The following is a 22,887-nucleotide window of genomic DNA, read 5'->3' as shown; positions in this document are numbered from 1 at the left end:
ACGGGGAAAACCTGATAACAGTAACAATTAGAAAGCTCTTATCTTTGGGTTGCAGTTTGGACTTTCCTATTAGCCAGTCTATTCATAGTAAGCTTTTCTTGTTTTAGTAGTGCTGTCCAACCTTTCTACCAGTGCGCTTTAGTACAAAAGAGTTTGTCGTATTGCTTGTAGTTTTTTAACTACACTATGTCGCTTGACGAATGTGAACGTATAACACTTCTTATGATGGTTGGTTGGGGAAACAACAGATGATCACACGAGGAAGCATGCCATTTAACTACTTTCACGAGAGGCAGCCAATTTATAGAAAAATTGTAGGGAAAACTGTTCAACGCTTTATGGAAACAGGAATTATTGTTTCCAATCGTCATAGGTCAGGAAGGTCCGCTACTGCGACAACCGAAGACAACTCTTTAGATGTATTGCAGTCATTTATTGAGAACCTGCAAGAGTCCCTACGCTCAGCAGCACAAACTCATTACATATCTGTTACGTCTGTTAAAAAAATTCTGAAAGGGTCTAATTTTAAGCCTTATAAAGTTCATTTGGTGCACGAACTTAACGAAGATGATTTCGATCGACGTATAGAATTTTGTGAAACTATAATGGCCAAAATAGATCGCAACGAAGTTGATATAAACAATATTGTGTTTTCAGACGAGTGTTCATTTATGCTGAATGGAAGCGTAAACAGGCACAATTGCCGTTACTGGAGTAGCGAAAATCCTCACTGGATGCGGGAGACACATACGCAGTATCCGCTAAAGGTGAATGTCTGGCTTGGTGTGATAGGTACCCAGTTGGTAGGTCCTTTCTTTATTGAAGGAAATTTAAGTGCAATATCATACCAACGTTTGCTGGAAAATGAAATTACACCAGCACTTCGAAACATGTTTGGAGAACATTTCCAGAATATCTGGTTTCAACAGGACGGAGCACCCCCACACTACGGCATCGACGTAAGAGCCTATTTAAACACTTTTTGGCAACGGTGGATCAGAAGGCGGGGGACTGTAGAATGGCCAGCGTGTTCACCAGATCTGTCTCCATTAGAATATTTTGTTTGGGGTTACCTTAAGAACAACGTCTACAAAACAAATCCTCAAAATTTAAATGAACTGAGACAAAGAATACTTCAAGAATGTCAGTCGATTCTTCAAGTTGCCCTGCAAAATTCTGTTAATAGTTTTTGTGTGCGTCTTTCCAACTGTTAAATAACTGGAGGTGAACAATTCGAACATTTACTCTGAAAACATTTGGTAAGTAGACATCTTTTTTTAAATAAAACCTTTGAACAGCCGCCATTTTGTACTGGATTAATCTTTTTGAGTGCGGTTTGCGGCATTACACTCTGCTAGATAAGCCCTTTAAAATGATGTGCATATTGACCTATGCTCCTATTTAAGATTTCCTTCTGACTCCTTGCTATTACAGAAAACTGATAAATCCTTCAAAAAGTATATTTTTAGGTGTAGTGTTGATGTACCAAATCTTGTTGATTTATCTGTTATCGTTCATAAATATACCTGTGCAGGACTTTATGTACACCCTGTATATCCAGTAAATTACAAGTATTTCGAGAGGTATTAGTGCACTGCAGTACTGCAAGTACCATTGAGCCAATGACAATAGTATTATCTAACTTGCCGTCATTATAGATAGCAACAGTGACGAATTCAAATCATTTAGTGTATTCTGGATATTATTGGTAATCAAGAAGTTTGTTTTTGTCTGTCGTTGTTCATAAATACACTCATTGCTAATACATTTTTTACAATACCTCTATTAGTTTTTAATTTATTAGACAAAAAGTGACTTGGCAACAGATCTTAATGTATTTTAAATCAAATAACTGATGTGAGTGCTATTGGCATAAGATATTCAGGAGCAGCCGTGTATTCAATTTTTGTACTGTGAGATACACACTGGGAACTTCAATGTCGACCGTGTTTTGTCATAGTAAATTTGTGTGTATTAATTTTACATGATTTTGGTGTCATAGTTGTGTTAAAATACACAAAAATTTAATATTTTAGTAAAATTGCACATTTTAAGAAATTCAAAGTAACAATATTTTGATGACCGATATTTTGGAAATATTAAAGATAATATATTTGTTTGTAACTGACCTTTCCACCATAAACATTTGACCAAGATTTGGTAGAATTGAATTCATTAGTTTTTAAGATACAAACCGACAGAGAACTATGCACCGGAGATCCATATATAAATGCTTGTCTTATCCTGAGTAGTAATGCTTTTGAAAATATGGTAATATATTGATTGTTACATGTTTCAACACGGTTTGTTTTTATTTTTTTATAGTTGAATCAAATATATGGATATAACTGAAGGAACTGTTATGGATATAACTGAAGGAAATCAACTTCACGAATATTATCGCTTTGTACCAACTTTTTTACAAGCGAACAACAACAGGGATATATTAGATACTGATTCTTGTAAACATTAACTCATATTGTAATTTTAGGCTTTGTGTTTGAACCAAATAATTTAAATTGGTCTCGTCTTTACCCCTAGCCTTTTGGAAATTAAAATTTCACAGTACAAAACTATCCCAAGTTAAAAAAAATATAGATAATTGTTTTTAAAGTTGTCCATAGTTTGGTAAAATCTCTGAATGTATATTTATTACATATGCCAGATTTAAGCAATATTAATCCCTCTGCGTGATTTGTACCATGGCTTCAAATTAATTTTACTGTAAAATAAAAATGTATTTGAATGTCTAGACCCTAGCTTTGTAAAGTAAGTATATCCAATGCATATTACTTTTAGGCAATTAATTACTTGTTTTTTAAATATTGATATGAAATAATGCAATAAATATACCTATTAACAAATCACAATAAGGTTAGATGTTCATTGTTTTGTTCAGTAGGGAGTGCATTGCATTAACAATTATATGTGTTGATTTAGCACCCCCCAATTTCAAGGGGGTGCTAAATCAGCACATGGACATGGTCAAGGCACTGAATTAGAACCCCCTATTCAAAGGGGGTGCTTATTCAGGGCATGAACAAGCGTTGATTTAGCACCCCCTTTTGTAACGTCAAAATGACGTCAGGAGCGAGAGAGTGCTAATTCAGGCGTACCCTCAGAAAACAACCTCTTTTGCTGCTAGTGATGAAAACTAGGCTACTATTTGGCAATCTACAGATGATCGTTAAAAAATAATATTGTTATCCTTGCGATTACAACACCGAACAAATGGGTCAAATTTCTAGTTATTTAAACATTTTCTTAATTAATAACATGAAACCACAGTCTAAAATTGTAGGAAATAATAAGTGATACTTTATAATATTTGTTTATTTTATTCAACACATTGTGTATGTACATATAATATAATGCAGGTGATGGTTAGACTTTATCTTCTTTTTTTATATTTCTATTAAACTATTCTCCATTCTTCTGTATATAGAAAAGCAGCAATATACTTACACAATCATATATTTCTGAAACAAAAAATAAAAACTTGTGAATCATAAATTGAATATTTGATACGATACAATAAATATGCTTTAAACATAACAAAACATTTTTAATAAGTTCAGTAGTATTTCATATAGTAAGCCTTTTTTAAGAGCGATCTGAAAAGTACTTTAGGAACCCTCTTTTATTGTAACACGTAAGATGTAATTGTGTTAAGTAGACTATTTTCATAGATAAAAAATACTCCATTGATATGTTTTCAATGCTTTCCCATCTTAAAGCAGCATTAATGATTTATTATACAGCTGAGTGGATTACATACAGCTCATGTAATCAGTAGATTCTATGTGAATGCTGAATTCAGCTCCAGTTCACCTTTCTCTTACGTGCAGCATCCGAAATATGATGATGTTGCAGACTTGACTCCTGAAATCTGGAGTCATGTTCTTCTGAATGGACACAATAATTTTCGGTGACGAATGAGGACGCTAAAAATGAACCCCCCCACATCGTTTCGACATCAGAGACACCCATACTACATAAAGTAGTGTAATATAGGTGAAGAGGTATTCTCATTGCCTCATCAGGTGCACTATTGAGCGCACTGTGATGTCGAAACGATGCGGGGGCTTCATTTTGAACGTCTTCGTTTTTCATCACCAACTATTTTTGGATCACTTCAGATGAACATGACACCAGATTTCAGGAGTCAAGTCTGCAACAGCATACAAAATTTCGGATGCTGCACACAAGAGGAAGGCAAAATGGAGCTGAATTCAACATTCACATCGAATCAGGCCTTCCCACCATAGCTGCTTTATGCGCAGTAGATTTTATCATAACTATCAACTATTTCTTGATAGGCATGTGCCATCGTCATGTTCACAAGTATCAGAAAACGTCAAGTTGGAATCTGAAAAAGACACAGCTCTCACAGTACACTCCAATACAAAGGCCGAAAGCTGCCTTGCTATAGGTGATGAAGAAGACTGTCAAATTCCTCTTGCAAGTATGAAGTATTTAGCAGAACCAACCTCATGTTATAATTCAACCGTAAAACCACCTATTGCTAAAATGTTTGTGCTGTCAAATGACTAAGCCGCACAGATATATATGATAATTTCACTAAATCATTGCGAATACCAAAACATCACAATAACAACTGGAAAATGTTTTGAAAACTTAATGACCACCAACATATTCCAGATAAAAGAGAACACTTCTGTCAGTAGACTCTATCACTGTACTATGGTACAATTTAAAGAGGAACCATATTAAATGCTCTTATAATTAAAGTGTTTTAGAGTATGAGAGACATGTTGAAGAATAGGATAATGTCCTGAAACTATCGTCTTTCATACCATAACTACTGCAAACTACAATAATATCATCTCAAGTAATACTCATTGTCAAAGAAAGAAACGTTCAGGCCTTTCATTGATATCTGGGACTATGGGAAAAGGTTTCCATTGGATTTTTTCTGAAGAATATGACATTTCACTGCGTTATCAGTCATGATTGGAGCCTTCCCTATTATTTATACAGGGTGATTCGGTTAGTGTTACCGGCACTTTCTGAGCTGATTGTACTATAAAAAATAAAGAAAAAAGTTCATATAAACATGGGTCCGGAAATGCTTCCTTACTGGGATATGGCCAATTGAAGACTTCACCAAAAATTGTGTGCAGGAGGTCAAATGATGATTTGCCGCGTGTTTATGAAGAGATATTTATAGGCGAATGCAACTTTTTCTAACGGATTTTTAGATGAGAAATTGAATAAAGTTCATCTCATAGCTGTATCTCATTTAGTTTTTTTGTTATACTACAAAAAACAGAAATAAAATAATTTTGAAAACACTTTTTTAAGGTTTAACGGACAATTATTTTGTTAAATAGGCATTGAAGACCCACATTTTTACAAAGAAACTTGCAGAAAATTTAATTCTGAATAAAATTATGTGCCACACGGCTATTAACAGCGAAGTATTAGTTTCTGGAATTTAATGTTACAACAAACATTCTACCAAGCAAGAAATTCCAAAGCAAAGGAAAACCGCATTTTAATGACATAGAGTAGCCTACACATAAGATTTATTAGGATGCAATTTAAATTAAGTTTTAAATAAATTATTGTTTTTCATCTAAAGCTTATAATATTACGTACCACTTTCATAACAGGTGTTCAAAAATCAGTCCTTGTACTTCAATACACTTAGCAGCTCGCTTTCTGATTGATCGAGTTATCCTCCGCAACGCTGCACGATTGTTTTTGATTTGTGCGGCGGCATCTTCAATTCGATTTATTAACTCTTCACGTGTATTTACTTTTTCCTGGTACACCAGGTTCTTCATCCAACCCCATATACATAAATCGGTATCAATTTACAATAACGTGACCATGGAAAGGTATGTTCATTTTTTTTTCCTGAAAACTACAATTTTTCCTGAAAACAATAGTGAAGAAAAAATTCGTCGGCAACAAAAATCAAAGGAGTTACGATTTTTTGAAATCCTCTGAAAACTCTGTTTTTGACAGTACCTCTGGCAATTTTTACTGAAATGATGACGTTAATCCTGTCAACGATGCCTGCCCGCTGCGCACTGCTTGCTCTTTTAGAAAAAAAATTAACTCGAGCTTGCAAAAGTCGAATCCCAGATCACGTGATGCCCCTGATCCTTAACCCTCCAAGTGTTGCTCGACAAAATTTTGTCGGTTATTTTCCATCCTTAATGCAATAATGCCCGAAAGGCATCAATATAATACAATGATATACTTTCCCCCCAGTTTATATGCACCTGTGATAATAATACATGGCTATAAATGCCCAACCCATGAAAAAAAGTCCATTTTTCATGGTCACGGTATTGTAAATAAATACCCAGAAATCTAATGGAGTTAGATCTGGTGATCTTGGTGGCCAAGTGTGTTGTCCACCGCGACCAATCCATCGCCCGGGAAACTGCTCGTTTAAGTGCATTGTTACATTATGGGAAAAGTGGGCAGGGGCACCATCATGTTGATAAATAATAATATTGCACCTTCCTGCTAATGGAACATTTTCTAATAATAGTGGTAGTTGTTCTGTAAGGAATTCTAGGTACATGCGGGAATTTAGATGTCCTCGGAGAATGAATGGTCCTATTAATCGATCATGAATGAGTCCACACCATACATTTACACTAAATCTGTGTTGAAAGTTGCGCACGATTGTACTATGTGGATTTCCCTCTGCCCAAGTGTGTTCATTGTGAAGGTTGTTGACGCCATCTCGGGTAAATTGAGCTTCATCAGTGAATAAAATGGTTCTATGATGTTGACGGTTTCTAATTAACCAGTTGCAAAATTCCAATCGAAGAGGAGGATCTGTTGGTTGAATACTTTGAACTTGTTGTTTATGGTAAGGGAACATGCTATTTTTGCGCAAAGTTCTCCATACTTCAGACTGAGACACTGCGAATCGCCTAGAAAGACGCCGTGTACTGACACCAGGACTGCGTTCAGTAGCCATGATTATAGCCTCTTCCATATCTACATTATTCTGGGCAGGGCAGGGCGATCCCGATAATTATTAATACTAGGAAGTTTACCTGTTACTCTTAGGGTACGAAATGATCCACTGATCGTTTTTGGGTTTGGAACTCTGCGATTAGGAAATCGTCTTCGGTATTCTGCAGTAGCAGCGGTTGCATTTCCGTCACAAACGCCTAAGACAAATACCATGTCGGCATATTCTTCCGTTGTAAATAACAAAGGCATTGCAATTGTGATAGTAAGTTACTTTAAAATACACTTCACTAACAAACGAGTAGTAAATTAATTGTATTAAATTGCACTCATTAAACTAGTACAGAATTGGTAACAAATAATTTGGATTCCTCAATAAATTGCAGTGTATTGTTGAACAGCTGATTTGTAATACCAACTTATAAAAACATAATTTACCTTCTGTAAAGCTAACGTGACAAAGATATGTAGGTACATGATGTAACCATTTGGATAGTCCTAAAAAGTAATAGTATTATTGTTTTTTAGTTGAGCATTAATCTATTAAAATCGTATTTACAATTGTATGCTAATCAATTATTTGTGTACCTTATATCATTACATTACGGTGTTTATTTACTAAATACGTATTTCTTGCTTGGTAGAATGTTTGTTGTAAAATTAAATTCCAGAAACTAATACTTCGCTGTTAATAGCCGTGTGGCACATAATTTTATTCAGAATTAAATTTTCTGTAAGTTTCTTTGTAAAAATGTGGGTCTTCAATGCCTATTTAACAAAATAATTGTCCATTAAACCTTAAAAAAGTGTTTTCAAAATTATTTTATTTCTGTTTTTTGTAGTATAACAAAAAAACTAAATGAGATACAGCTATGAGATGAACTTTATTCAATTTCTCATCTAAAAATCCGTTAGAAAAAGTTGCATTCGCCTATAAATATTTCTTCATAAACACGCGGCAAATCATCATTTGACCTCCTGCACACAATTTTTGGTGAAATCTTCAATTGGCCATAACCCAGTAAGGAAGCATTTCCGGACCCATGTTTATATGAACTTTTTTCTTTATTTTTTATAGTACAATCAGCTCAGAAAGTGCCGGTAACACTAACCGAATCACCCTGTATAGGCAAATATTCGTAGTTATTAAGCAGCCTGTATGGACTATTCATGTATATCCAGTGTATATATGAATGCCTATTCATCGAACATTGTGTACCCTTATATACAGGGTGTTTGAAAAGTATGGGTACGGCTTAATATTTTAAAAACCATAGGAGATAATATCTACAAACTTTGCACAGTGTCATATGGCTATGTAAACTATTTTTCCTTGCTATTACCATGACATGCCAACCATGGGGGGACGGCCCACAGAGGAAAACATGGAAATCTTAAATTGAAGCATCGGTCGAGTGATACCTCATTTGAAAGAGCTCACTTAGTAGAGTTGAATGCCGCAAACCGCATCTCAAAAGGTTTATCCAATCAGAAAAGGCAGGTTGTTTTAGGTACACATTGCGAAGTACATTATGTGCTGCAATTTCTGACTGGATCGTCGTATTCTGATGCGGTTGGCGGCGTTTCACTCTACTAACCAAGGTGTTTTCACTGACTTTTTTAATTTATAACACAATAAATAAAACTAAAAAACATTGGTATTTATTGTGTTTTATGTATTGTGTTATAAATTTATGACACAATTTGCTAATTAAAAAAAGTCAGTGAAAACACATTGGTTAGTAGAGTGAAACGCCGCCAACCGCATCAGAATACGACGATCCAGTCAGAAATGGCAGCGCATAATGTACTTCACAATGTGTACCTAAAACAACCCGCCATTTCTGATTGGATAAACCTTTTGAGATGCGGTTTGCGGCATTCAACTCTACTAAGTGAGCTCTTTCAAATGAGGTATCACTCGACCCATGCTTCAATTTAAGATTTCCATGTTTTCCTCTGTGGGCCGTCCCCCCATGGTTGGCATGTCATGGTAATAGCAAGGAAAAATAGTTCACATAGCCATATGACACTGTGCAAAGTTTGTAGATGTTATCTCCTATGGTTTTTAAAATATTAAGCCGTACCCATACTTTTCAAACACCCTGTATACAGTGGATATACATGAATAGTCCATACAGGCAGCATAATAACTACGAATATTTGCATATGTAACCCTTCTTCTTTTTTTAAGACAAAAAACCTCAAACACCAATTTTGAACTAAATGTTTTATAATGCCTAACTATAACGAAATAAATTAAAGCCTTAAATTATAAAAAATCAATTATCATGTAGATACATTTTATATTCCATATAGAAATAAAAAAACCGAAAAAACTTGGTTTTAAAACTGAATCACTGATCGACTTCCTTGTTATATATATTAAGGAAAGAAATTTGTTGAAACGCTTCCTTGAGTCAGTACTCGAATTTATAAAGTGAATGATGAGAGTAAAAGAAGATAATATATCTAATGAATCCACATCTCGGGATTTATATGCTATAACGAGATGAAACACAATGGTAAATCTTAAGATCAGCGACTACCGCTCCAATCGCCGTAATTTTTTGCATACTAACACAGGTTAACGTAATTTCACCGAAAAAAATAGTCCCGATTATTGCTAACATATAAAAACCAGTTTTTCGGCAGTACAATGTTGTCAATACAAAACACATAAATAACAAGATTTTCGACTATCAAACTAAAAACAATGGCCGACCATGGTCATTTTGATGAAAAGTTTATATAACCTTTTATATTTATAACCTTGTGAAAAAACCCCAGTTGCAGCGTTGCTTATACTCCCAAAAACCTGTTTCGACACTGTAACTCTCACACAAACTTTGTATTGCTGACTAATGTTGGATATTCCTACAGAACAAAAAGAATCAAAACAAAGGTTATAACAAGATTCTGTCCCCCTTTCGTTGTGCGAACTTGTGGAAAGAAACGAGATACAAGTTTTATTGTTTTTACAATCTAATGGAAAGAATCAAAGACATTGGTTTGTAGACTCGACTGCATACAAAAGTTATTATAATTACTCAGCCAAGCGCTGTTGTCTTTGTCTAAAGAAAGCTCACGATGTTCAAACAGTATGCTAGCTACACATTCTATTTTAACGTTTGAGTGACCTTGATCTAGTTATAAAAATACAAATTTTAACCTATTGTAAGACAGTATGTGTATATGTCACAATCTAAAGGTTCGGACACACATAACCGCACCGTGCCCGACACGTGAGTCGGCTGATTGTCGGTGCGGGCTCGGCTCGGTTACCGTGAGGCCACACATGTCCGTTTGCAGTCCCAGCGCAACAATCTCACTGTTTGTACTAGAGCATGTTTCTTTTGAATTCGAAGTGACAGATACTTAAAAAATATTTGGAAGATTAAGTATTGCTTGAGAAAATTGTTAATATCATTGTTGTTATTTTTATTAATCGCTGCGGTGAATGAAACATTGTAATGCTACAGTAAAGCTTTGTACAATCAGCTAGTATGTAAAATTTGTAAATATCATTATCTTGGTTATATTTTTTATCCCTATAATTCTTGTTTATTGTGTTTCATTGCAGTGAATTTCGGTCAAATACACTATAAACAGTATATTTAGTGTTTTCGTATTAAACCCAAGAGCTATAGTGTGATGCCAGAGAGTTTGCCATGTTGCAAGCCCTTTTATAATAATTTGTAAAACATAGTAAATATTTGTAAAATATATACTGGAGAACTTACAAAAAACAGATTTTACAAAATGTTTTTCTTTTATAGCTCCGAGGACAAATAGTTTATTGCCAGAATTAGTAAAAAATAGTAGAAACATAAATATATTTTCTAAAAAAAAATTAGAGTATGGTTGATCGGTCAAAATGATATTGAGTATATGTTTAAGATAATACATTAGTGTATGGTTAGTCTTGTCTGCTAAATTATAATAATATTTAAATAGGCGCGTTATAGCATTATAAAATAATTATTTATAATATAATATTTAATGTTACATGTGTAAAGCCTAATATTTGAATTGTAAATCATGCATACATCCTTTTTGTTTAATACAGCACACTAGTTATACTAAATTTAAACTTTTAAACGTAATAGTACATTATTTACTACATAAGCTACAATAACTCATTTTTATCATTTCATTCTTGCTCGATTCCGCTATTTTAATTTGTTACCCTTTTTGTATATAGTATCCCCAACACAGGCACAGCCTCTTATGGGGTACCTAAATTTCCCTTATTTTGTAAATCTATTGGTCTAATTATTAGTTTAAAAAAAGAAAGAAAAATCTAAAAGGATGTAACCTACTTTTTATATTTTATTACTCTAAGTAGGTACATAATTAGAAATAAGTAAGTAGAAAACTTTTTTTTATTTGTTATTTACTGCTATTGTAAATACGTTATGTCATAGTATTATTTATTATTAAGCACTGGCAATAATATTTATTTGTAATATTCAGTTTGTTATTATGGGGAAATAAATGATTTATTATTATTTATTTATTTTTAACATGGGTTTTCTTGCTTGAAAATCTTATTGTAAATAAAATATTTTTATTTTACTTTATTGAAGTGAAAAGAATAAAAAAATAAAAATGTCATAGAATCATTCTAAAATATGACCCTTACAAAATACCGGAATAAATTTATCAAGTAACTTCAATACATCAAAGAAAAATAGATTTTTGCACAAATAATTACATGCTTGTTATTTTTTAATTAATGAAAAATGTTTATAGATTTTTCATAATTCGAATTTAGTTGTTTAAAATCACTTAATGTACAACATGGTTTTCAAATGTGTTGTAATAAGAAAATATGCACAATAAGAAAATATGACTAGTTTACTCTAAGGTAAGAAAATGTAATACTTTTAATAATAAATATGATTTTGTACGCGAACACAGGATGTAGAGTTAGTAGGCTATACTAAATAATTCAATAAAATAGAACGTGTAGACTACTTAAATAGTTTTAAAAAGAAGAACGCAACAGTAAACAACATATGATGCCGCTCGTAGACCGCACCGTGCCCGTCAAAATTCAAACTAAACATATCGGTGACGGTGCGCCCACGACGGTCTGGTGTCGGTGCGGACATGTGTGGACTTGCAGGTTGAAAACTGCGCTGCAATTCTTTCACCGTATGACGGCCAGCACACGGCCGACTGACGTGTCGGGCGCGGTGCGGTTATGTGTGTCCCAACCTTCCGTAGTGCAATATTGCATAAGCTTCTAAGATAAATCGTTATGTATAGCTTTTTATAACTTTGAATTTAAAAACATCCTTATGACTTAGAGAAATTGTAGTAGCTTAAAGTCCTTTTTAGTTCATTCTTCTTCTTAGTTTCATTCTCAATGTTGTGTTAACGAGATTGATTGCATTCAAACGTTAAAAACAAAACAAAGATGTGTGCGTATATGTTTTAAAAATATCTTTTTGCATGCTTGAATTAACAGATAGTGTTGTAGAACATCACGATTACCTTTTTCACTGTATCACGCTTCTTCCTTCATTCCTTACCTCACTAAACTAAAATTCTTTGTTTGGAGTTTATTTTTTTAGGTGTAACAGGCGGACAGATGCATATACTGTAGGAGCTGTATAGTATAACTCGCCTTCGGCTCGCTGGGGGCTACGCTCCCAGGCCCCCAAAGTAAGTGCCTTAAATTCGGGGATTTGGTGATTGGTGAAATTCGGACATGAGGTCATGCCAGGAAATTCCCAGGGGGGGGGTTTTAATGTTACCAGGGGTTAATACATCAGGGGGTTTAATTTACTCAGGAGGTTATCTGGTCATACCAGATACTTCCGGGGGGGGGGTTTATGTTACCGGGGGTTAAAACATCAGTGGGTTTAATTTACTCAGGATGTTATCTGGTTATGCAAGACAATTCCAGGGGGGGTTAATGTTACCGGGAATTAAGACATCAGGGGGTTTAATTTACTCAGGAGGTTATCTGGTCATACTAGATATTTCCCGGGGGGGGGGGGTTTAATGTTACCGGGGGTTAAGACATCAGTGGGTTTAATTTAGTCAGGATATTTTCTGGTCATATATGAATAAATTCCCGGGGGGGGGGAGTTAATGTTACAAGGGGTTAATGACACACGTGGGCCTATTTTAGAGGGTGTTGTGTCTTTGAACATAATAAAAAACACCCTGTCCCTATCTACTATTGAAACTTCACTAACGCTCAGCCAACTCCTGACATGGGGGGGGGGGTTTAGTCACTCGTTAACGTAGTAATACAAGGTCAAGCTGGAACCAGCATGAAGCGCACTAATTAAAGTTGAAAAATAACACCTAAAAGTAACGACGAAGAATTTGTCATTTAGAGCATTTATCAGGCTTACGGAAAGATAAACGATAGAAAGCTGCTGAATCTTTTTTTTAGATCCTATGAATAGCTAGTTACAAAAAATTTTACATTTAAGCTAGGGCTAACGGTTCGGCCAATATCGAGCCCAGAAGTTAAGTTTTTGAGTGAAGTTTTCAACATAATCACGTTTTACGGCTAAACCATGGAAGATAGAATAAAATGTCACTGGACCTCTTTTGTAGACCTCATTGTTTCGTATTAAAATGCGATTTTTATTCTACCCTAACTTCAAAGGTTCCGCTAACACAGAGCTCAGAAAACAATATCTCACGTAAAACGTAAAAAATCTATACTTTAAAACGCGTTATGCGGCCAAACCGTTGATGATAGGGCAAAATGTTACGAAACCTTTTTTGTAGATCACGCAATTTTTCTAAATCCCATTGAAAATTTGTTTTGAGCTACGACCAACCGTTTAGCCGCTATCGAGCCCGAAAGGTAAATTTTTAGGCGAAAATTTCAAAATATTTTAATTTAATCGCGTTTTGCGGCCAAACCAATTGAGTTAGAACAAAAAGTCACTGGACCTTTGTTGTAGTTCACTTCATTCGTGACTATGAATTTTTCATCAGATCGAAGCTAGCTCCAACAGTTCGCCCACTATCGGGCTTCAAATAAAAGCCTGCAAGGGTAAAAAAGGGGTCAGTTCGGGAATTTTTTTGAGGGGTTCAAAAGTAAAAAATTCCGGTTTTCAGATTTTTCCCGGTGGTTTGAAGACTCCAGCTACGTGTGTGCAAAATTTGGTGTTTCCAGCACTTCTAGAAGTGGGTTAGAATTTGTATCGCCTATCAGTGAGTCAGTCAGTCAGTTACACATGCGGCTGTATATATATGGGACTATATAACTAAAACCAGATACTATCCATAAGTATATTTTCCCTGCAACACAGCGTTACGTAAGTAATACTTCTGTTTGCTGTTGTTAAGTATCAAAACTTATCTGTAGTTTTATAAAAGAAACGAATGGTTTAAACAGAGTGCAATGTCATGTTTGCACCAAAAATGGAACTATTTAAAGTGAGGAAATTACGAGTATATTTGGTTTGTACTATGTTACGTAGTGTTTACTGTTGTGTCTGGAATGCAGGTGGGTAGTTGTAGCGGTTACCGGAGGGGGTTGAGCAATCATCACAAACGCACTAGTGCGTTTCTACTCTAGTCGTCGTTGAGTGGACATCGCTTGCGCATTTTCAACTAGTAAATCATCAAGCAATGGAGACTTGCAAGCAAAAGATGTTGTTAATTGTAAAAGTCTAGTTACCTCAGGATCATGCATGTAAAAGCACTTGTTCAGGTTGAAGGCCATCTCACAACCATTTGAACCACCTATAAAACATAAATCAGATATTATAAAAATTATATAATGACGTTTTATGGTTTTATACTATAATTGAATGTTTATGTTAAAAACTAAAATATCAATGTGGTCGACGATGGAACTAGAGCTTCTACACTTTTTGATTCGAGAATAGAGACTTGAAACTTGGCACATAAGTTCTTCTTGGTCCAAAGAAACCCCTTATTAAGGTCAAAAAATAAATGTCTGTGTAGTAACTCTTTCGTTACCTTGTAATGAATGTTTCTATACACCATAGTATCTGTTTATTTAATTACACATTCCATTGTATTGCATATTTATATTTTAATCACTTTTTATTCTACCGGCTTTACTTATATTTATATCTTTGTACTCTATGGTGTAAAATGTTTCAGCACTAACATTTTTTTAAATTTCTATATTTTGTTTTCTATTGTACTTTTGTATATTAGTTTCATATTTCAAAACAGATATGACGCATTTGAATTTAGTATTATATAACCCTTCTGGCGCAAATCAAACAAATATATTTCATGTGTCTGCCATCACAAATTAACGAAAGTATGATATGGCATGGTGACTCATTAATAGCTGTAATGTTAGTAATATGCTCGTAATAAGAAGTCTCCATCTTGATTAATAGGATTAGATAAAAATAGTTATAAGCACACAAAGACGTTTCTTAAAACGTGGATTTGGTTTGGTATCAATCAGATAAACATTACAGTTTAAAATTGTTAAGGTTTACTTGTGTGATTTGATGTTATCTTTCCTTGTAAATTTTCCTTATAACTGTTGAATTACTATAATGGATTGTTTATGCTTTACTCCTCAATAGTCGACTAGGTCACTGGAATGTACGAACAAGATGATTGGATGGACTTGAACATGACTACGTTAGAGCGGAGTTTCCACATATTTGAGATCACCGCGGTCAATTGGCTCGATGCGCCTCAAAACGCAGCTAAAACTGAGTCGTTTTAAAATTCAGCAAAAGATATGTATTGATTTTTTTGTCTGTGCGATAGTGACAAATTAAGTTCAAGCGGGAAGTTAACGCTTTATTGTTTGACAACAAGCACAAAGTACAGACGAAGTACCTAGCCAAAGTATTGGCAAATTCTCCGAAGCGCAGTATGTATCAAGATTGTTATTGTCCTAGAAATATTTAGATCAACATAAAACTGGCCTTGTAAAACGACTGGTTTAGGATGAAACCCTGCGATTTTGTTTAAATTAGAATTGAGCTAGAGGTAACGATCACTACGAAAGCTAGTTATTAAATTACTGGATATTGGTCAGGTTGTATTTTGAAAGCCGTAGTAATACCTGGTAGGCAAATTTTAATTTTTTGAATAGACATTATTTTCCCGCTTTTTTACTGGTAAGTACTTTGGTCTTATCTTCAAACATTTTTAAGACCAAGTTTTGGATTCAAATTTCTTATGGGGAAAATGAAAACACTACATGTAAGAAGCGCAGATACAGAAGGAGGATATCTCCAATGTTTTATTTTTTTAACTATACAACAGACAGAAGAAATTGTATTTTAATAGTTTGTTTTATGTGCCATTATGCGAGAATACGTGAGATTCCCGCATCTTTAAATAATAACGCACTAATGTAGCGTTCAAAGTACCTATATATAAATGTACCTGTCATAAAATACTTGAACGCCTTAATTCGGTCGTTGCTCAATGCCCGTAACTGACAACCTTAAAGTTGATCGAATAGTTGTTATTAATTTATCAATTGTATAGCTTCTTTTACTCACCCACAGGCAAACATTTCCCCAACGCTGCTATTGTGGTTTCTTTAATTTCCTCTGGAACCATTTCAATAAATGCCTCTTTGTCGAAGCTGTTGTCTTCGTCAGAAAACTGGTCATGACAAAAAATGATTGAAATTACAAACCACACATTTAAATAGTGTTTATACCACTGTATATCTATAGATTATAATTTTAAGCACATTTTAAGTAAGATTATCCCTGTAAAATAATCTTTGAATATTTTTTTATTGATAATGAGTTAGTTACAAATTACAAATTAACCGAGAGTTAATACTTAATTTTATTACAATTATTATAATTTAACAGTTTGATAATACTGTGAACTAAATATTTATTATATGACAAATTCTACCTAAAAATAACAACATTATCTCTTTCACTAAAGGTGACATAATCACTAATATATGAGTAACTGATATTTATACGGCTGACGGTTAACCCTTTTCATAAATCGTCATCTGAATATGTATGACAAATAAAAAAGTTATAGTTACATTATGAACTAACTGGTAATCCTAATTAATTATTATAGCTAAGATAATAGAGTTAGTAAATCGGCGTATTAAAGATTGGATTTCACCGCCTTAAAATATTAAATTTACATAAACTGTTGTTTTTTTTTAATTTACCAAGTAACATTGAATTCACACGTTTCTGTAAAACTGCCTCATCAAAATTTCCATATAAAATAACCTAGCTAATAAAACCAGTGTTAGAAGAGTTAAGCTACAATTAAAGACATTTTACTGTTAAAACTTACCACTCCCATTTGGGCGAATAGACATTTCATATAACACTGAAAAAGATAAAAAAGAACTTTAAAATATGACTATAAAATGGAATACTTTCATTTTTATCATGAAGATTAAAATAAAAAAGGCTTAAATACTTTCAATATTTCAAAATAAATTTGAGGGATCGGAGTAGTAGTCTAACCAAGAAGACGTAAAATATAACTGTTCTATTAGTTTTGGGCCGTTTTATCGCCCACATTTCTTTAAATTAGATAATCCAAAATCTTTAATCTTTCTGAGATAGAATTTCTATTTATCAAAGCAGGCGTGTGAAGACTTCTATAATAATTTTTTAGGTAAAGAATTAAACTGGTAATAGTAAAACATGTCGAGGCAATAAATACAGTGCAAGATACATGTATCGTGCAGTTGCCTCGCATTCTCAATAGTGTTTTTATGGTTCTGTATTCTCTTTCAATGATTTTTTTTATTTTGAATTAGATATGCGAATTATATGAATATTCTCCATCGTGCTTCACTTTTACATACCCAAACAAAGGAAGAGGACTTTCAAACACCCAGTAAGTAAACTATGTTATTATAGTCATAGTTAAGTCAACTCATGTATTACCTTTAAGTTTTCATCTTCATTAAAGGTTCCTTTACTAGCCGCGACAATTAAATCTGAAAATGAGTTATTATTACAGTAACTTATTAGTTTCTAGTTTTAAAACTGTAGAGCTACAATGTTCACTATATCTAATTTTTACTCCAAAGAACTTTTTGAAGCCATTGAAGCTGACGTGTTAAGCCTCGCGCTCATGTTTGAGCTTAGCTGTCTCTCAGGTCGTTGTAGTAGGTCTATTTTTTGAGCGATTTCAATAGCACCTGTTGAAGGTAAAAATCACATTTTGAATCTACAAAATGGTGTTATTGAATAGTATCGTATTTTACCATGTACTGTAACATTTCAAAACTAGCAACAATTTTAGTTCTAAATATTGGGTTTAAAAAATGTGTAATATTTTAATGTTTTTCATCACTAAAATTTATTAAATACATATTATTGAAGACGAAGGGTGTAGTAGAATATTTATTTATTGGGAGAATTCTCTTCTTTGGAGAATTTCAGCAGTAACTGTACTCACTGGAAATTCGATCAAATGCCGAGAGTTGAGGCTCAATTCCGTATTCTGACCCGAGGTACGAACTTTTATCATTGACTGCAAATCACAAAATAATAAAGCGAACTTCAGAGAAAATATATTCAAGTAACTCATAAGTCTTGTTGTTATTATTTTTTCAAACTATGGCCTTACGTTGTGCTGTTTTACTTTCATTTTGGTTCGTACAAATTACGTAGATGACGTCAGTTCGGAAGAAAGTTAAAACTACGGTAACTGTATAGAGTATTACAAAATTTAAATAATGTTTGAGAACTCCTGGGCGTATTTTTGTATAGGGCTCGTTACAAGACTTTCTCATATAAACATGTATTTAGAAATTATATCTCTGTCCCTGGGATTAATGAATCCCCCCCCCCCACAATGAGTCCTCTCAAATTTGGGTTGAATGTGTTTCTGTACGAAGTAATGGACTTGCTATTGTTTTGACAATATTTCATGCTTCTAATTTGGCTGTGTTCATTGCAATATTTTAGTTTTGTGAGAAGAGTTTTTTCAATGCAGAACAATTCTGTTCTGCATGAAAAAAGTCTGAACATTTCTGAATATTCATTCAGAAATGTTCAGATTTTTTGCTCAGGAAACAAGCTGATTACTGTGCAGAATGGAAAGTACTTTCCACTTTCCAGTATACACAGGATGTCATTCTTACATTTCCTTTTATTTCTAACAACTCCAATTTGTAAAAAGACATAATTTTAAAACAAGATACACAAGACACAACCATAACACATTATGAATGTACGATTTCGATTCTTACAATCCATCCTTAATACATTTGTCAAGTGGCATAATACCATTTTGGTTAATATAAACTGGGTAAATAGATAAAAATATTATTATAACTTTTGAAATGTTTATTTATTAGAGCTAAACTGGTATAATTCACTAGGCAAATATTTACAGTTAAAGTTATGTTAAATAGAAGTATTGAAATCAGAAAAAATATTAGATTTTACCTTCGTGAACTTTAGTTTCTTTTACACAATTATTGTGCAACATTTCGGTCATTTTCTTCTGGTCCGCGGTCATTTCTCCCTGTAACAAGTGCAACAAATAAAAATTACGAAGTAAATATTATCATAGGAACATTCTTCTAGCATTTGTAATATCTTTTATCATTTCTAATCATCCCATAATTGTTACATATTGGTAATATGTTGTATATTTTATATAGTACATATCTATATTGATATGAATGTGGCAGTGTACCAGTATTGTAATGGCACACAGCTCCACGTAAGATAGATTTAAGAAGATGGTTAGAAGAATACATTGTGTTGTGAACATGTGCCGTATTATTTAAATCCTATTAAATCCTAATTAATAAGTAATAATTAAAATATCACCTAAGTGATATTAAACATGGTGTCATCGAACTCTATGATGCATACTTCAATCCTAAGAAGAATGTTGTGTACTGTAGGTATAAATTTTTTAGTAGAATACAACAAGAAAATGATGTGGGTAGGCCAAATGATAACAATATAGAAAATGTTGTTGAAAGACCTAATGTTGTTCCTGATAGGCCAGTGCAAAACCAAACAACTAGATGTGGTCGGGCTATCAGAAAGCCTGCTCATTTGAATGACTGTTTAGAGATAACTTTTGTTTGAAAGTTTTTGGTAACATCCATTTTCATAATTATATTAACTTTAATCTGTTTGTGTTGTTTTATATAATTTTTATTAAAAAAAAATGAGGATGTTACATATTGGTAATATGTTGTATATTGTATATAGTACATATCTATATTGATATGAATGTGGCAGTGTACCAGTATTGTAATGGCACACAGCTCCACGTAAGATAGATTTAAGAAGATGGTTAGAAGAATACATTGTGAACATGTGCCGTATTATTTAAATCCTATTAAATCCTAATTAATAAGTAATAATTAAAATATCACCTAAGTGATATTAAACAATAATATTTGTAAATATCCTGCAATATAATTAGATCACTGTATACTTGGCTATCGACCGACAACAGGATTGATCCAAGTTTTTGTCTTATGACCAAGTGATCAGTCCTGTTGCAAGTTTTTCATATTAGAATAATGTGCATAACATTTTACAAGCTTATGTTCAAAACAAGTCAAACTAGATGATTCGGATGAATATTTATATTATGATACAGAGACACTAGCATGTTAGCCTAGTACAGTAGATAACTGTACTACATCATGTATCATAGTACACTCATACAGTAAACACGTATTTAAATATACAGTTTACATGAAAAGTACTCTAAAAACCACCATATTATGTAAATATTGCATTTCACATGCATCAATTAAATTTGCATAAATAGTAATAGCATTTGATTTAATTTAATTAATAAATTCATTCCCAAACAGTACTTACTCCACCGGTACACGAACCCAGGCACATCTCTCATTTGTTCATACAAAACACGTTCATAAAAATGGAAATCTTTATCGGTATGTTTTTGCTGTATTTGTGATTGTGTTTGACATTGTGTAACCAATAATCCACGTGTAGAAGAGCACGCGGTGCTCCGTGGTATTAGGCTACGTTTGGGTATTCATATATTCGGTATGTGTGCTATTAATGCATCATACACTCGTAATGTTTAAGTTCACGATAACTGGGCAGTATCACTAGCTATTTTTTATTTTTCTGTATTTTATAAATGCCACTGAAACTGGAACAAAACGTATACTAATATTATACAATACACGAGTTTATATACAAATGCTAAAAGTTGTCCTGTGCGTTATTTTAATGCTTTCCAAGTCATCGTTTGGAAAGTCTTATTTAAAAACAATTACTGTATTCGCGTAATATGCGTAATATCTAGGCTACCAGGTTTAGTACTAATACAATTAGAATACAAGGTTCTGGCTTTACTTTTTTAATATAGAAATTTGAATGATGGAAGTACTACTAAATGTTATTAGAGTGCTAGTTTTATGCAACAGTTTCGAGAGGTTATCAAATAAAATCGCCAAGGAAATGTGTGCCGTCCCATCACTGCAGTGCAGCAGTGCACAAGTTGTTGTGACTATCCACCTTTAATTTTATTGTTTTGCTGAACAATCCCCCTTGAAAGGAACACTGTCGCCAAAGAAACGAAATACCGGTACTGATGGTTAAGAAGTGATTTATATTAGTAGGACAAAATTGCTTTAAACACGTTGGAAAAGTGCTTCATGGTTGGTGGGGTCTACATAAAATGTGAAGCGTGATAGTTTCGTTTTTGAAGATTAAAATAAGGCTTAATTATACTATAGGACAGGTATTAAATTGTAATAAGAATGTACTACCGCACAAAATCATACTTAAAGTACAATACTAATAGACAACAATAATTTGTTAAATAAATTTAAAATATGAACTTTTAAATTTACAAAAAAATTAATTAATTTGCTTTTAAATTAATTTACTTTTTAATCTTTTGGATTTGATTCAAATGGCATGTTCTGTACTAAGTTAATCACTTTACTAAAAATAAAGCATGCATTGCTACCATATTGAGAAACAGATATACTAAAATCATAGCTATTTAAATAGTTTAATAAAAGCAACACATTATTTGATAGTTAGTTCTTAGTTTGATAATTTCGACTTTAAACGGAAACAATAGTTTTCTTAAATTTACCTGAACTGAGATGAATAAAGCGATACACACATACAACTGAGTCTTCATTGTAGACAAAATACAGGACTCGAGTTAGTGGGGTTTCACGTCTCTCTCCAATACCTGTCAAACGTGTGCCACTGTGCTTATATATTACTCGTCATATACTTAGTCGCTTCCTGTGTCCCTTTGTTTCTTCGCGTCCTTGTCATCCTTGTTCATTATGTAGACCACACTACACGTATACTGTATTTAGAGCTTTGTTTTCGTTGTAGAATAGTAGCATGGTACTACGTACAATTACTCATATCCTGATTAAATTACATTATACTCCATTATTATTTCTGCATTAACCGACTCTTTTATTAGTTAAACAATTACAAAATATATCAGATTTGGTTATAGCTAAAGCTATATTCTTCCGTGAAACCTAAATTAAAACGGTGGAAAATTAACTATAAAATTCTATAAAACATTGGTTCAACATTAATACTTAGGAAATTCAATTTTATGATCATTCCTACAATGATTATTTAATCACGATCGTCAGACGAGCCAATTTTGGTCGGATTCGAAGTGGAAATATTTGCAGAAGGACTAAGAATAAAGGGATGAAAATTTAAACTGTTGGCTGATAAGCATAACATTTTTAGGTTTTTAAATGTATAATATCTGAAACTTACGCTATATGAGCATTCTATATATACTCCATTTAGTTGTAAACTTTTTAAAGTGCCATTTTTAAAAGTTTGAAATAATTTTCTTACTTTAAAAAATTACAAAAAAAGTTAAAACTTTTCTCTTTTTGGAAAATTGCCTAATTCGGACTCCTTTTAAAATATTCGAAATAGCAATGAAAATGAGTTGCATAGATGTCACAGTGAAATAAAACAC

At 33.2% G+C, this 22,887-nt stretch overlaps 1 protein-coding gene across 1 annotated transcript; it reads right to left on the bottom strand.

The window, feature by feature from the left end:
• Positions 1 to 3,322: 3,322 nt before the first annotated feature.
• On the bottom strand, positions 3,323 to 22,128 carry LOC124361515 (general odorant-binding protein 83a-like). Its single transcript, XM_046815569.1, has 7 exons — positions 22,015 to 22,128; positions 19,350 to 19,428; positions 17,838 to 17,890; positions 17,233 to 17,268; positions 16,455 to 16,560; positions 14,624 to 14,688; positions 3,323 to 3,479 (listed from the first exon to the last, which is right to left on the bottom strand). Exons 1-7 carry the CDS (start codon positions 22,060 to 22,062, stop codon positions 3,462 to 3,464), a joined length of 405 nt encoding a protein of 134 aa, XP_046671525.1. The 5' UTR covers positions 22,063 to 22,128; the 3' UTR covers positions 3,323 to 3,461.
• Positions 22,129 to 22,887: the final 759 nt, after the last annotated feature.

This window comes from Homalodisca vitripennis, chromosome 4 (genome assembly GCF_021130785.1).
Source record: "Homalodisca vitripennis isolate AUS2020 chromosome 4, UT_GWSS_2.1, whole genome shotgun sequence".
Lineage (NCBI taxonomy): Eukaryota > Metazoa > Arthropoda > Insecta > Hemiptera > Cicadellidae > Homalodisca > Homalodisca vitripennis.
Note: the sequence above shows the minus strand (reverse complement) of the source record. Positions and strands in the feature narration are given on the sequence as shown.

Excerpts from the sequence above, each read along its gene's own strand:
- LOC124361515 (XM_046815569.1), bottom strand. The coding sequence starts at position 22,062 with ATGAAGACTCAGTTGTATGTGTGTATCGCTTTATTCATCTCAGTTCAG. Across the intron at positions 19,429-22,014 it reads CTTTATTCATCTCAGTTCAG|GGAGAAATGACCGCGGACCA; the intron begins GTAAATTTAAGA and ends CACTTGTTACAG. Across the intron at positions 17,891-19,349 it reads AGAAACTAAAGTTCACGAAG|ATTTAATTGTCGCGGCTAGT; the intron begins GTAAAATCTAAT and ends ACTCATTTTCAG.